Below are 14,505 nucleotides of genomic sequence, written 5' to 3' on the forward strand. Positions count from 1 at the left end.
TATATAGGAAAAATCAGTTTGTTTGATTTAGCCGAAGCCAAATTTAATATCAAGCATCTGAAGAAAATGTTTGATCGAGATGTTAATATAGAACAAGTATCTGTGTAGTGTTGTGTATTAAACAGATAGTTGTGTGGGGGGAAAAAACAGAGAGTAAAACAGAGAGATTACCAAAATATTACATTGCATCATTTATATAGACAAAATAACTTCAATAGTTTGTCCATCATAAAATGAGAAAATAAAATTAAGGAATTGAACCAGAATAACTAAATAACTCAACACTTAACTGTGCAAAAACCTGTTTTTAATTGAGTAAACCAAGAGAGTGACCTTCGACTAAGGTGTTTTATGGGTCTTGCCAGGTTGGCTGGCCATGTGTGAAGACAGAGAGCCAGTTTTCTGTTTGGCAGGTTGGCGTTCAGATAATACCATGTTAGAGATCTGTAAATGTATGTTCTTGGCTACTCAACATTCATTCACGTTCTTGTGTAATTCAAGATTCGTTGGTGAACTTCTCAACAGTACAGAGAGTAAAACAGAGAGATTACCAAAATATTACATTGCATCATTTATATAGACAAAATAACTTCAATAGTTTGGCCATCATAAAATGAGAAAATAAAATTAAGGAATTGAACCAGAATAACTAAATAACTCAACACTTAACTGTGCAAAAACCTGTTTTTAATTGAGTAAACCAAGAGAGTGACCTTCGACTAAGGTGTTTTATGGGTCTTGCCAGGTTGGCTGGCCAAGTGTGAAGACAGAGAGCCAGTTTTCTGTTTGGCAGGTTGGCGTTCAGATAATACCATGTTAGAGATCTGTAAATGTCTGTTCTTGGCTACTCAACATTCATTCACGTTCTTGTGTAATTCAAGATTCGTTGGTGAACTTCTTCTATGTATATGTTTATAATTTTTTTAATATTTTGTAATGTTTATATATACTTAAATGTACAGTGTTAAACATACATATATTTCATTTCTGAAATATGTCCTGGGCTTCCTTGTACCCAGCGCAATTCAAAGGCACGGAAGAGTTCAATATAATAAACGAGTGGCCCAAAGTGACTATGAGTAAAATTGATAAGCATATTTACAAAAGAGCTTTTGCAGTTGACATATCATTCTCTCATTTGAATCATTAATGAGAATAGAGCGGAATTTTGAATATTTAATGCGCCGAAATCTATATTCTTCTTCATTTTCATCTCACTATGTGTGACGTCATTTGAAGACGCGAACTGACCACATGGAAAACGGAGAAGGATGTTACAGACAGACGAGACACAAATAACGTGATGCATATATTTTCTTATATATTTATTATGATTTCTATATATCTTTATTTATTAATATATACATTAAAATATATACTAGAGCATTACTATAATAACAAATATATAATTGTTACATTTTCTGTAATCATGCACAGGCCAGGCTATTTTTCCAGAAACACGCTGTTGTTGTTGTTTTGTTTTGTGTGTGTGTGTGTGTCCCCACACTTAGAAATGTTATCCAAAATCGTCCTCTGTTGAATCTCTATTAGTAATACGTTTGCGTAGATTAAAACGATTTGTCAACATGCCATTACGCATCACTGCTGGCTGTGGCAACATTTAGCTCCCTGCAACCACTGTATCATGATCCATTTGTCCTAAAGGTCCAGAGAGACAGTAGCTCAAGAATGTAGACGTGACTTGGTGTCATAAAAGCATTCCACAAGAAATTGTGATTTTGAAAGCCACTGTGTTTTTATGAGCAATACACACGTATAATATCCACAGGCCGAGATCATGATGTTGGTTCTACTGTGCGCCTGAGTTCAATGCAACATCATGGTCAAATAAAAATGAATTATTGTGCTGGTTTAAAAGATTGTCTAGTGTTACTCCTCAATTTTCAGATGGGTCGAGGGGTAAAGCTAGTGGAGTGTTTAAAGGATTTCCGATATTAATTCAAGCACAGTGCAGAGATGATAGACATCAGATTTTTTTCATTTTAAAAAACATTCATTAGAAAAACATTTAAATATAAAGATCTAATAATGGCAATAAAAAATAATCATCTAGACTAAAACAAAAACATCATTTTGGAATAAAATCCATTTGGCTCTAAAAGCAAAAGGTATTATAAAATAATTGTAAAAAATATCAAATATACAGGCCTATTAAAACATATTTCTGTAGCTATATACAGAGTTATTATATGCCATTATATTACTGTATTTAAACGTAAATATTAAATTGCAATAGTAAAATTAATAGCTTGTTGTATTTCTTATTTGTAAGTTGTTTAGTATAAAAGCTTCTCCTAAATGAATAAATGTAAAAGATCGCAATACATTAAAATATTATTTCTTTAAGAAACGACACGGAGTCAAAAATATTTCAGTAGAAATGGGGGCCTGACAAAATAGGAAGACTCTTACTTTTCTATTAAAAAAAATAACAGTGCAAGTACTAGGCTACATGTAAGTAATTTCAATACAAAAATACCGTAGGAGTTATTATTATGTGCAATATTATTATTATTATTATTTTTTTTTTTTTGTAAGTTTGTTTGGCGAAATTCTATATGAAATGTATTCTGCTATTAATGTAACTGCTGCTGTTTTTACATCGTCTGCATTTTTTATGCAGCTATCGTCTTAATTTAGAAAATCGCTGCGACATCTGCTGCAATTTACGTTTAATCAGCAATTTAAAAATCTTTATGTAAAAAACGTTCCGAGCTACTGAGACAATTTTCTCATTGTTAGCAGATAACATTGACCCCAAACGTCAGTAACACATTAATCGTCCGTCTTCGTTTATGTTGGTCATAATTATTGCCTTTTTTTTCAACATAAGCAAACCGGCGCAGCCTTACTTTTGGCAATGCTGTAAATATTTTCAAGTCTTACCGGTCAGTCGATCTTTCGCAAATCTTCTGCTGCTCTCCATCCAAGGGAACGAGAAGCTGGCGGGGCTGCCCATGCTGTGTACCGTGGGCATGGTGTGTATCCCCGCCGCGATGCCCGGTGGATGGCCAGTTGTCGACGGGTGAGGCGCGGGTGGCATGGGTCTGTGGGCCGGGACGCGGATGACACCGCCTGGGTTCCCTGAGTTCACATTAACGTTCATATTCATGTTCACATTCATGTTCATGTTTACGTTGTAGGAACCTGCCAGTCCCGCCGCCATCGAACAGGCCGGATTGTACACGCTGTTGTAGCCGTTGGCATAGACGTTCGGCACGAGCGCGTAGTCCGGGTCGCCGGTTCGGCTCGGCAGCATGCAACTACTCGGCTGGTCAGAGCCATTGAGAATCTGATCTATTCCAAAACTGATGGGTTCGTGCTGCTGGTGGGTCTGGTTCACCTCTTCGATCCCCGTGTGCTCCATCGTCGCGGTTCTTTCTGTTACGCACAGCTTGGAAGGTTGCGATGTTTAATTCCTAAAACTTCAACGCAACACGACTTATTCCCAAAGGTACAGAATTGCTTTTTAAAATACAAATATTCTTCATTGAAGTGCTCAGAGCCCATGCAATTTTAAATCGCTTCCATTTGATGTACAAAAACAGTGAAGAACAGAAATCACATGGACTCCTTCACGATTAATTTAGCATTATCCAACACTTTCTTGCATTGCGTCTGGCTCTTTTTCAGTTCCATGATGATGCCTAAAAAAGCAACTCGACAGTAGAAAGGGCTCCGCGCGCACTGTTAAATCCCGAAGTGGTGAGTTGCCAAGTTGTAGCAAACAAAACTGACGCGTTTCTGGAGTGGTGCTGTACCTCAGAAAGGCGCATGGCCCAGACTTGAGCTCATCACTGTTATCTAAAGTGAAGTGTTAACTGTCCGATACGTGCATATTAATTGTCGTGAGCTGAAAATGTCCTGTTCACGCTCCTCTTGGAGTGATTTCGAGCAGGTGAGACAAACCCCTTCTGCCCAAACTCTGTCACGCGCCTCTCCATTGGCTCTTGCGCACTTCTGTAGAGACAATGCATCGCGCCCGCACCCTCTCTTAAAGAACCCGCTTCTGTTTTTCACCAGGGCTGTAGTGTTGTAGCTCACGCTGAAATATAAAATGTTTCATGTTCCTAGAAAACAGAGCAGTCTAGTGGAATTATTAAAGCATGTTGACAAGTAATTTGGAATAATATTTTATTAGTAGTAGTATTTTTTTATTATTATATTTTTTTTTTTGAAGAATTAACAGTGCATTTTTTTTTCGTGTTTTAAAAACTATTTAAAAATATTTTGGAGAAGAAAAGAAAAACATTTGTATGCCAAATCAAAATCATTGTGGTGTAACCAACTTGCAGGAGGCCATTTTGTTGTCATGTGACAAGAAAAACAACTGGCAAGACTGTGAGTCAAGGTCAGTTTTATCACATGCAATATCACATTTTGACCTTTTTATGAAAAGCCGTATTGACTTAGAAAACGTGTTGATACATTTATTTAATATAAAAAAATTTAAATTGTATTTATTAATTTTATATTCAGTTTAGTACATTTACGTTTTATTTTATTATGTTTTACTTGATGCTATACGCTACTTTTTGTACTCTATAATTAATTTTACAGCATAATTGTATTTATTTAGTTATTTTTTTAGTAATTACATCCACACTTTTATTGAATATGGTATGGGGACAGCTGACCTGACAGTTCACCTTCTTACATTGACCTTTGTAACAAGGTGAATTGTCAGGTTAAAATACACTAAATTTGAGCAGGAATACTATTGGCATTGGGTTGTAATAATAATAAGCAGGCTTCATTTCTTTAATTGTGTGAAAGATAACACATCAAAATAACTTGTAATCCACAGGGTTGATGCTGTTAATTATCCCCTGGAATAAAGGCCACAATGTTTACATCAATTCAGAAAAAAAGCTCTTCAGGTTTTGTCAGGGGTACAGAAACATGCAGCTTTACGTACACATGGCAATGCGTTTGCTTAATCAAATGAAACTGAATTTCATTGAAGTGCACTAGCCTTTGGCTGCGTGAAATAAAGGGTGAAGCCAGAGAAGCATCAGTTGCCTTCAGTGATGCAGAAGCCAGTGTGATTGGCGCAAATAATTTAACCTTTTTTCGCCCGAAGCTACAGTGGAAGATTCTCCGCTTTCAATTCAATAAAAATGAAAAATGGCGCATAATAAAACCTGAAAGCAAGGGAAACGAATTTAATATATCATCGTTTTATTACGTACTTATTTCAGCTTTCGGACGAATAAAAATATTTCTCCGCAGCACAAAGTGGCTAGAGGGAAGCATAAAAATCAATTTTCTGAATACAGAGCTGTATCAATAATAAGCGCTCTTGTGTGTGTCTCAATAGCAGGAAAACATGTTGTTGGTTTTCAATGATATCGAATAAGCAAGCCGGAGTCGTGGCTATTTAACTGCACGAGGTCGTGTTGGGCAACAGCAACATCTCATAGTTAGGCTATAGCCTAGGCCTATCAAAATGTGGGTGATTTTCTTCACCATGAAAAAAGATGATCATATAGACTTGCATTGTAGCTATTTCTACTCCTCGACTAAAGATGTTTTTCAGAAATTATGATTGGATTTCGTCGCTTTGGCAAAGTGATGCTGGTGCTCAGACGGAAGCATCAACGTGCAGCTTTAGAGCATCTGAGCTCATAACGATCAGACACGACTGAGTCTGTCTTCATCACGAGGCAGTTAAGGAATTAAGAACGAGCTCAATCATAATTAGCCTAACAGTCAGGATTAACTATTATTCCCTGGTTTCATTTCCATGGTTTCGCTCTAATGCCATTTTGTGTTCTATATACACATATGCAATTGTAGATCTCATTTCTTGCACATTCGTATTCCTCCAGCAGTTATTTTCCCTAAGACTGCTTTATTTTAACCACAGTTGTTATCGGACTAATTGAACTGTGCTGCAAATATTTTAATTGCGTTTCTCTCTTGCTGTTATTGAGTTGAATTCAATTCCAGAAGCAAACGGTAGCCTACCCCGCGTTCTCGAGTAGTTTTCGTCAGCAGTGAATGTTAAATAAAATTACATTTTCGCACGGAAGCAAAATAGTATCTAATGGTTAGCCTACTAATTGGTTTAAGTTGTAATTATCTTTAAAACTAAGAAGCGCTCGAATGATTGAACCTGACAAACCGCGCCTACCCAACTCTTGTTTCATTTCATTAGGTGCAATGTAGTGTTTATTCTAAAATCCATCCAATTAATGTCCTGTTAAAACATTGCAGTGTAGAAGATATCAAGACTGAAATCGCTATTTTCAGATGAGAAAATCTGAAATGCATGCCGGGATATGTTGAAAGTGAACTTTTAAGAATCACTGTCAGTGAGTTTCTGTTGTTAACTTATTTATTTGTTTGTTTGTTTTATTTCATTTTATTTTTTCATATATTGTGATTTTGAAATAATAACTAGGATAATTATGTAGTAGCTATTGATATGTATAGGCTATAGCTGCGGTTGCCATATGGTTACCTCTGCACACTCCGGCTAACATGTCATCTAACTTTAGTAGATAGCCTGCCCTGCTGCAATGATGTTTGATAACGCCTGTATCTAAAACTAGCCACTTGCTTTTTTTTTTATTTTTTAGTTGGTGCCTAATACGGCCTAAACCGTGGTCTCCGGGTTGAACGCCAAATAGCGCTTATAGCTGGTTGCCCGCAGGCGATGTCTTGGCAGGGCTGTTGAGTGTATGCAGGGTCATTGATGAATCGGAATCTCCAGGCGGTGCTGATAATAAAGTATGAAGACAAAGCGAAGACAAAAATCATTTGTCACAGTTCGCCTTTCAACATATTCGGTGACCCGCCGCCCGCCGCCCTCCCGGGTGTAACCTGTTTCAGTGCGCTTTTGGAGATTTGCAAACAACTGCGATAGTGTTTGCTCAATATGGTGCCACAGGGATTGGAAGGCGATATCAAGCAGCACAGCTCGTGACAAATGGCGATTACAACGCTACATAAAGAATGAGATGAGTCAGTAGCAAAGTAGCTACTCACTGCCGCTTTTTTGCCGGTTACTTACACGAGCTGTCAATCTATGCAAATTGATTGTCGATATATATATATTTAGATTTTAAAAGAGAAATAATCAAACAAAAACAACGTGTCAAACAGCCATTTAAATGTATTGCCCGAACACCTGCCGGCGGTGTTCAATATGAACCCTGCACGTGGGTTTGAAAGGAAAATCCCACCCATCACAGCTGCATCCATCTCTAGATTATGAGCATTGACTGCGTTGTGCATCTGTTGTTCACTTCAAATGCAAGACGATCTTTTACACTACTGTTATTTTGTTTTTGTCATTTTAATAAACATATGTAAATAAAATAATTTTATACTTGTAATTTATTATGAATATAATTTATAAAAAAAAAATTGTTATTAATATTATTATTTGTATTTTATAAATCATTTGTGTTTATAATTATTATACACTTTATTTGTAATTATAATGTGTTGTTATTATTGCTAGTGTTATCATCACTACTATTAATAAATAGTATTATATTATTAAATACATGCATTTTATAGTATGAAATTAAAATTATATTAAAATATAAATTATAAAAAAGTATGCTATTTGCATTATTGTTAGGCCTATAATAAAATAATACAAATAAGAATTATTATTATTATTACTGTTATTAATAAATATAATTTATATATGATTGTATTTATAATGTATTATAATATAATTTAGAAATTGGAAATGCATTATTATTATTATTATTCGATTTCTTTTTATGAAATGCAATGTTCTTAATCTAATTATGTTACAAGCTGGAAATGGTTGAGAATTCGGCTGGTGTCTTTCAACAGAGAAATGGCGGAACAGCTCTGATCCCAGCGCCTCTTAGTGTCAGTACATCCTTTTACCTTCAGCATTTCCTCATGTGCATCTTGGCCTTGTGCCCCTCAAATGCATGTGTGTGTGCGCGTGTGAGTGTGTCTGCTTATGTGTATGTGCTCGCCGATGTGCCTGTCAAAGGGGCATTCGCACCCATTGCACCATTCTCCATCCCTCCCATGACTGTTGTGCTTTCTGCTGTAATTAGGTTGAATTCAGAGCAGATTGAATTACGTTATTCTGCATCTCGAGCTGCAGTCCTTGACTTTCTCTCTCCCCCGGGAGAACCTGGCGCCTCCTTGCCCGATCAGGCGGCTTCAACTGGACAGACCGCCAAATACGCTCAGGAGCGCACCGGGATCTCCGATGCGTCATCTGGTAATGTGGACTAAATGAGAGGTGTGAGGGCAGGGGAGACGGGATAACATCGTAAGGTCTTGTGTGACCTGAAACAGATGAAGTGGTGGAATAATGAATTGTTTTATTCGCTTTGTCGATATGAATTTTGTGCAAAAGGGCGTTGAGGGAAGAGATGGTAAAGAAAGGATCACTTTGTTTCGTTTTTGGATGTAGCCAGTTTATTTCGAGCTGTAGTTTTCACGTCTTGTTGGCTATTATTATTATTATTAGGCTATTATTATTGCCGATTTAATTAGATAAATAAGAGAAAATATAGGCCTACTTAATATTAAAACGGAATTCTGTTACTGCTGTCTTTTTATTTTTATTTATTTATTATATTTTTGCTGTATTTTGAATAGCCTAAATGTATTTACTTATTTATTTATTTGAATCCACTTAGGCTAAATCAAGCTTTTCCTTGTTTTCGATCAATTATAACGACTTTAGGCAAGATACATTTGCAAGTGTTTATAAATAAAAAAAAACGACTGAACTTTTTTCACTTTTGTAATTATTTTGTATTTCCTCACAGCAGTTCAGGACATTTCTGGCAGTAAATGTGTTGGACAGATCGTGTAAACAAATGAAAACGTGACTGACTAAAATATGTATTTGTGTAATTATTTGTGTTTATATTTTGGTTTATTAATTAAACTAATTCTGAACTGTCTTATGGAGTGATCTGTTTGCAAAGACATGAATTCTGTTTTCAGCATATTTAAGCGTGCGTTCTCTTATTAGTTTTAATCAATCTTTATGTATTCTTGATTGCATATTTAATGATTGTGGTTGTTGATTCATTTTAATCATTGCGTTTAATGCATTGAACACAAGACCAAAGTTTAAGTGCTTTGAAATAAGTTCATTTATTGATAAAGATATTAATCAAACATCTTTTTATGGTTATCTGAAAGAAGGGATAAACAAAACCTTCTACCTAAACGGAAGATAGATAGACAGACAGATAGATAGATCGATAGTTTGTGAGTTGCACAACAATGAAACATGTTAAATTTAAACGCATCTGCTTCAACCATTATTGTGTTTCTTGTAATCCATCTTTTGTGTCTTTCATTCCGATCGCGTTTCTACACGCGTCTCGTTGAAGTGTCAAAGGCGTAATTAAGCGTATCATTGGCTTTGTGTTGTTTACAAACCGCGAGCAGTAATTTAATTTCGTCCACCAGCCGCCACCCGCACGGACTCAGCGCTGATGCCCGCGGGCTCCGGGCGGAGAGGGACCTTCTGCCAGCCACCTGCGGGAGGTGGTAACCCGGGGGAGGGGTGGCATGGGCCAGCTTAATGAAAACAGACGGGAAATGTTAAATTGTATGTAACAATAACAGTTTGTTCACTCTCTTTTGTTCCTACTGCAAGAATCACGTCCTGCTCGTAACACGTCCTTAAGTTCAAATGGCACAAGACATCAAATTTAAAACACCAAGGCCCGGTTTCATAGACAGGGCTTAGCCTAAACCAGGATTAGGCCACAGTTCAATTAGGACATTTAAGTAATTTTTGTAAACATGCCTTAGAAAAAAACATTACTGGTGTGCATCTTAAGACAAAACAAAGGCACTGACATGTTTTAAGATCAGTCTGTGCAAGTTTCTTTCAGTTGAAACGGCTCAGATTTACATTTTAGTCTAGGACTAGGCTTAAGCCTTGTCTGTGAAACCGGGGGCAAGAGTGCAAATGAAATGTTAAGCATCTCAAAAAATATTTACGCGAATCGTAAAACGTAGAACACACACGTATACATATTATTATTATTATTATTATTATTGATAACTTTGATTTATTATGTTTATATGTTTCTTAATAAATCAAATGTAATTAGTTTACTTATGCGTTTTATTGCGTGTGTGTAAGAGAGAGAAAGAGAGATACACACACAAAATGACAAGACATTACAAGTATACGTAACTTAGTATAAAATAGGATTTGAAATAATATTTATTATGAATAACTATAAAATAATTTATTAGTATTATTAATCATTTCATTTTAATAATGAATCAAACTTATATACTTATTGCTCTTTGATTTTCTATATATATATATATATATATAATTTTATATTTTTTCCAAGAGAGAGAGAGAAAATACAGATAAATACATGGTGGAGCAGAAGTGAAGAGAGAGAAAGAGAGGGAGAGGGGTTTTGGTAATAATGATGTACCCTCAGGCTTAGTACTGTCTATCATACAGCCCCCCTCTTCTCTCTCTCTCTCTTTCTCTCTCTTTCTCCCTCTTTCTCCATCCCTGCACAGTCTCAGCACAGACAGGCCTGTTGTATTATGGGAGAACCCAGCGTCTGGGCAACACAGGGAGCACCAGTCTCCTAATTGATGACTCCTTTTGAGTGAGGAAAAGCACTAGCTGAGATTGATGGCCTTGCAATTTACAGCTTTTGGAATGAGTCCTAGCAGCATTAACTCAATAAGGTGTCTATCAAACTGGCCTTATAGCCCATCCAGTGACAGCACTGTATGACTTTAATTACAAGGCATTTGCATGAAATATTGGGAAGACAGTGCATATATCTCAGGGTAAAATAGGGGCAAAGAATAATACACCATTTGCACTTTGTCTTGATCAGAATAAGGATTTCTTAAGCTAATGCATGTGATTTGTTATTTGTGCCCATACCTAGGTGAGGATTATTCACAATATATTTGGGTAAGACTTAACAGTGTCCATGTCACTATAATTGATCATTATAGAAGTACTGTGACATTATGTGCAATTACAAGCATTTACTCAAAGTACAGTTTAAAAATTGTTATTTTGCACGGTAAATATGTAAATAAAAAGTTAGTTCACCCACAAATGAAAATTAGCCGAAAATGTAATGTAAAATTACCCTCAGGCCATCCCATATGTAGATGGGTTTTGTTGATGTTTCATCATCACTTGTTCAACAATAGATCATCTGCAGTGAATGGGTGCCGTCAGAATGAGTCTGATCAGCTGATAAAAACATCACAATAATCCACAAGTAATCATGACTCCAGTCCATCAATTTATGCCTTGTGAAGTAAAAAGCTGCATGTTTGTAATAAACAAATCCACGATTAAGAGATTTTAACTTTAAATGATAAAATACCAGTCCATAATCCATAATAACACTTTCTCCAGTGAAAAAGCCCATCCCCTGTTGTCCTCTCACATCATATATATATATATAATTTTATATTTTTTCCAAGAGAGAGAGAGAAAATACAGATAAATACATGGTGGAGCAGAAGTGAAGAGAGAGAAAGAGAGGGAGAGGGGTTTTGGTAATAATGATGTACCCTCAGGCTTAGTACTGTCTATCATACAGCCCCCCTCTTCTCTCTCTCTCTTTCTCTCTCTTTCTCCATCCCTGCACAGTCTCAGCACAGACAGGCCTGTTGTATTATGGGAGAACCCAGCGTCTGGGCAACACAGGGAGCACCAGTCTCCTAATTGATGACTCCTTTTGAGTGAGGAAAAGCACTAGCTGAGATTGATGGCCTTGCAATTTACAGCTTTTGGAATGAGTCCTAGCAGCATTAACTCAATAAGGTGTCTATCAAACTGGCCTTATAGCCCATCCAGTGACAGCACTGTATGACTTTAATTACAAGGCATTTGCATGAAATATTGGGAAGACAGTGCATATATCTCAGGGTAAAATAGGGGCAAAGAATAATACACCATTTGCACTTTGTCTTGATCAGAATAAGGATTTCTTAAGCTAATGCATGTGATTTGTTATTTGTGCCCATACCTAGGTGAGGATTATTCACAATATATTTGGGTAAGACTTAACAGTGTCCATGTCACTATAATTGATCATTATAGAAGTACTGTGACATTATGTGCAATTACAAGCATTTACTCAAAGTACAGTTTAAAAATTGTTATTTTGCACGGTAAATATGTAAATAAAAAGTTAGTTCACCCACAAATGAAAATTAGCCGAAAATGTAATGTAAAATTACCCTCAGGCCATCCCATATGTAGATGGGTTTTGTTGATGTTTCATCATCACTTGTTCAACAATAGATCATCTGCAGTGAATGGGTGCCGTCAGAATGAGTCTGATCAGCTGATAAAAACATCACAATAATCCACAAGTAATCATGACTCCAGTCCATCAATTTATGCCTTGTGAAGTAAAAAGCTGCATGTTTGTAATAAACAAATCCACGATTAAGAGATTTTAACTTTAAATGATAAAATACCAGTCCATAATCCATAATAACACTTTCTCCAGTGAAAAAGCCCATCCCCTGTTGTCCTCTCACATCAAAATCCACCAACATATTTGTTTAGAACTGTTTTGGACTGTTTTCAATTGTATACAGTGCTTGATCTGTGCATATTTCTCTCCTGATTCAGACGAGATGACTTTCTCACTGGGAAAGCAATATTATGCATATAATATGACTTTTCATTTCAAAGACACCAATTGATGGACTGGAGTCGTGTGGATTACTTGTGGATTATTGTGATGTTTTATCAGCTGTTTGGACTCTCATTCTGGCGGCACCCATTCACTGCAGAGGATCCACTGTTGAGCAAGTGATGTAATGCTACATTTCTCCAAATCTGTTCTGATGAAGAAAAAAACTCATCTACATTCTGAATGGCCCAATTTTGCAGGATCATGCTTTGATAACCTTACGTTTAATTGTGTTTTCATGGGTCATTTTAGTAGAATCCTGTATCATCCTGATGAACATAATTAGGTCACACTAGGTGGGGCTGCTTGTATTGCACATTGTTATTTGTATTACTATAATCATTAATTAATGCAACATGCAATATACAGTGTTCAACATGGACACTGTAATGTAAAGTGTTACCCAACATTATTGTAGACTCCCACTGTAATGGTTATTTGTAAGGTCTAGACTGAACTTCAGTAATCTGGCCCTGTCGTCTGAGGGTCCTACACTGTTTAATTCCATGCCATTTTATCTCGCTGTTTCCAATAGCTACAGTCAGTCTTCAGCGAGTCCTGTTTTCCCAGCCATCTCAAACGAGTAATTGCATTTTTCATTTTCTCTCACGACAATGGAGCATCCACAGCATGCGCATTATTAATCATAATGAGCTTGCGCAAATAGGCCCTCATGCATCATGAGAGAGAGAGGCAGAGGAAGAGTTTACAACTTGCAAGCACAAGCATTTTGCCCCCATTTGAATGGATTTAAAGTAAATGAATGCTTTAGTTTCATGTTCACTTCATTTTCAGTCATGTGAAAGAATGTTTATTCCACCTGCATTTTAAGCATGTAACAGGTATTAGTTATACTGTAATGAAATACAATGCAGTGTTGCATGATGTTGATGCAACAAATTCATTTTAAAGATCATTCATTTAGCACAGTACTACTTTAAAAAGTGCTGATATTTGATGTAATAGTTTGGGATAATTCATCATACAGTAATTGATCAGAAAAAGAACTACACTGTAAAACCGATTTTTCAAAGTTGTTAGTAAAACAAAGGATATTGGTGGGGCGTTTTACAAGAAAATACTATTTTAGTCTTTCTACTTAAAATGTGTGTTTAATTCAGTGCGTTACTTGTCGTTTCTTTGTAATTATTAGTGAAATTTACTAGCAATTTCTGACTGAAAACACTTTATTTTTTTTTGCTGTGATTTAATTAATTGATGTTTTTTATGATTTTGACTAAACATGTTCATTTATGTTTCTCATGGTCTTAAAAAGCCTCAAAGATAATCTCTACACAAGTAAGAATTTCTTTACAAAGGTAAAATGACTTATTATTACTTTAATGGATTAGTTTGAATGGAAAGAGAAGATGAAGCATCAACAAGTGTCCATCATACTCCTTCAGTAGAGTTTTAAATCCCAGCATGCACCGCATGATGCTCAGAGATGTGATCTATACAAGGAAGAAGCTCAAATAAGAGGGTTTTAATTTGTTTTGATCACTGTGTAATTCTTTCCGTTTGTGTTATTTTATAGCTCCCAGGAACAAGGTACAAAAGCTGTCACTGGGCCGGCACTTTTCGAAAAGTACAAATATGTACCATTTAGGCACTAATAAGTTTTAGGTGCTAATATGTACCTTTGAGTTACTAATATGCACCCTATAAGGGTAAATAAGGTACAGAGTTGTACCTTTTGAAAAGGTACCGCCCCTGTGACAGCTTTTGTACCTTTTTTCTGAGTTTACTATTTTAAAAATAATAATAAAGTATGAGCAGGTGTGTCCAAATGTTTGAGTGG

General features: G+C 36.1%; 1 protein-coding gene across 2 annotated transcripts in view; it reads right to left on the reverse strand.

Moving 5' to 3' along the window:
* LOC107559275 (T-cell leukemia homeobox protein 3-like) overlaps window positions 1–3,939 on the reverse strand; it is a 10,200-nt gene extending 6,261 nt beyond the window's left edge. Inside the window, exons 1-2 of one of the 2 annotated variants that reach the window (XM_016243027.1) lie at window positions 3,783–3,939; window positions 2,908–3,446 (exon numbers count right to left, since the gene is read on the reverse strand). In XM_016243027.1, the coding sequence (XP_016098513.1) occupies window positions 2,908–3,388 (481 nt within the window). In that variant the 5' untranslated portion in view covers window positions 3,389–3,446; window positions 3,783–3,939. Of the gene's footprint in view, window positions 1–2,907; window positions 3,645–3,782 lie in introns of those variants that run through there. The other variant, XM_016243028.1, reaches the window with a different exon arrangement.
* Window positions 3,940–14,505: the final 10,566 nt, after the last annotated feature.

Source organism: Sinocyclocheilus grahami, unplaced genomic scaffold (genome assembly GCF_001515645.1).
Source record: "Sinocyclocheilus grahami isolate Dianchi unplaced genomic scaffold, SAMN03320097.WGS_v1.1 scaffold680.1, whole genome shotgun sequence".
NCBI lineage: Eukaryota > Metazoa > Chordata > Actinopteri > Cypriniformes > Cyprinidae > Sinocyclocheilus > Sinocyclocheilus grahami.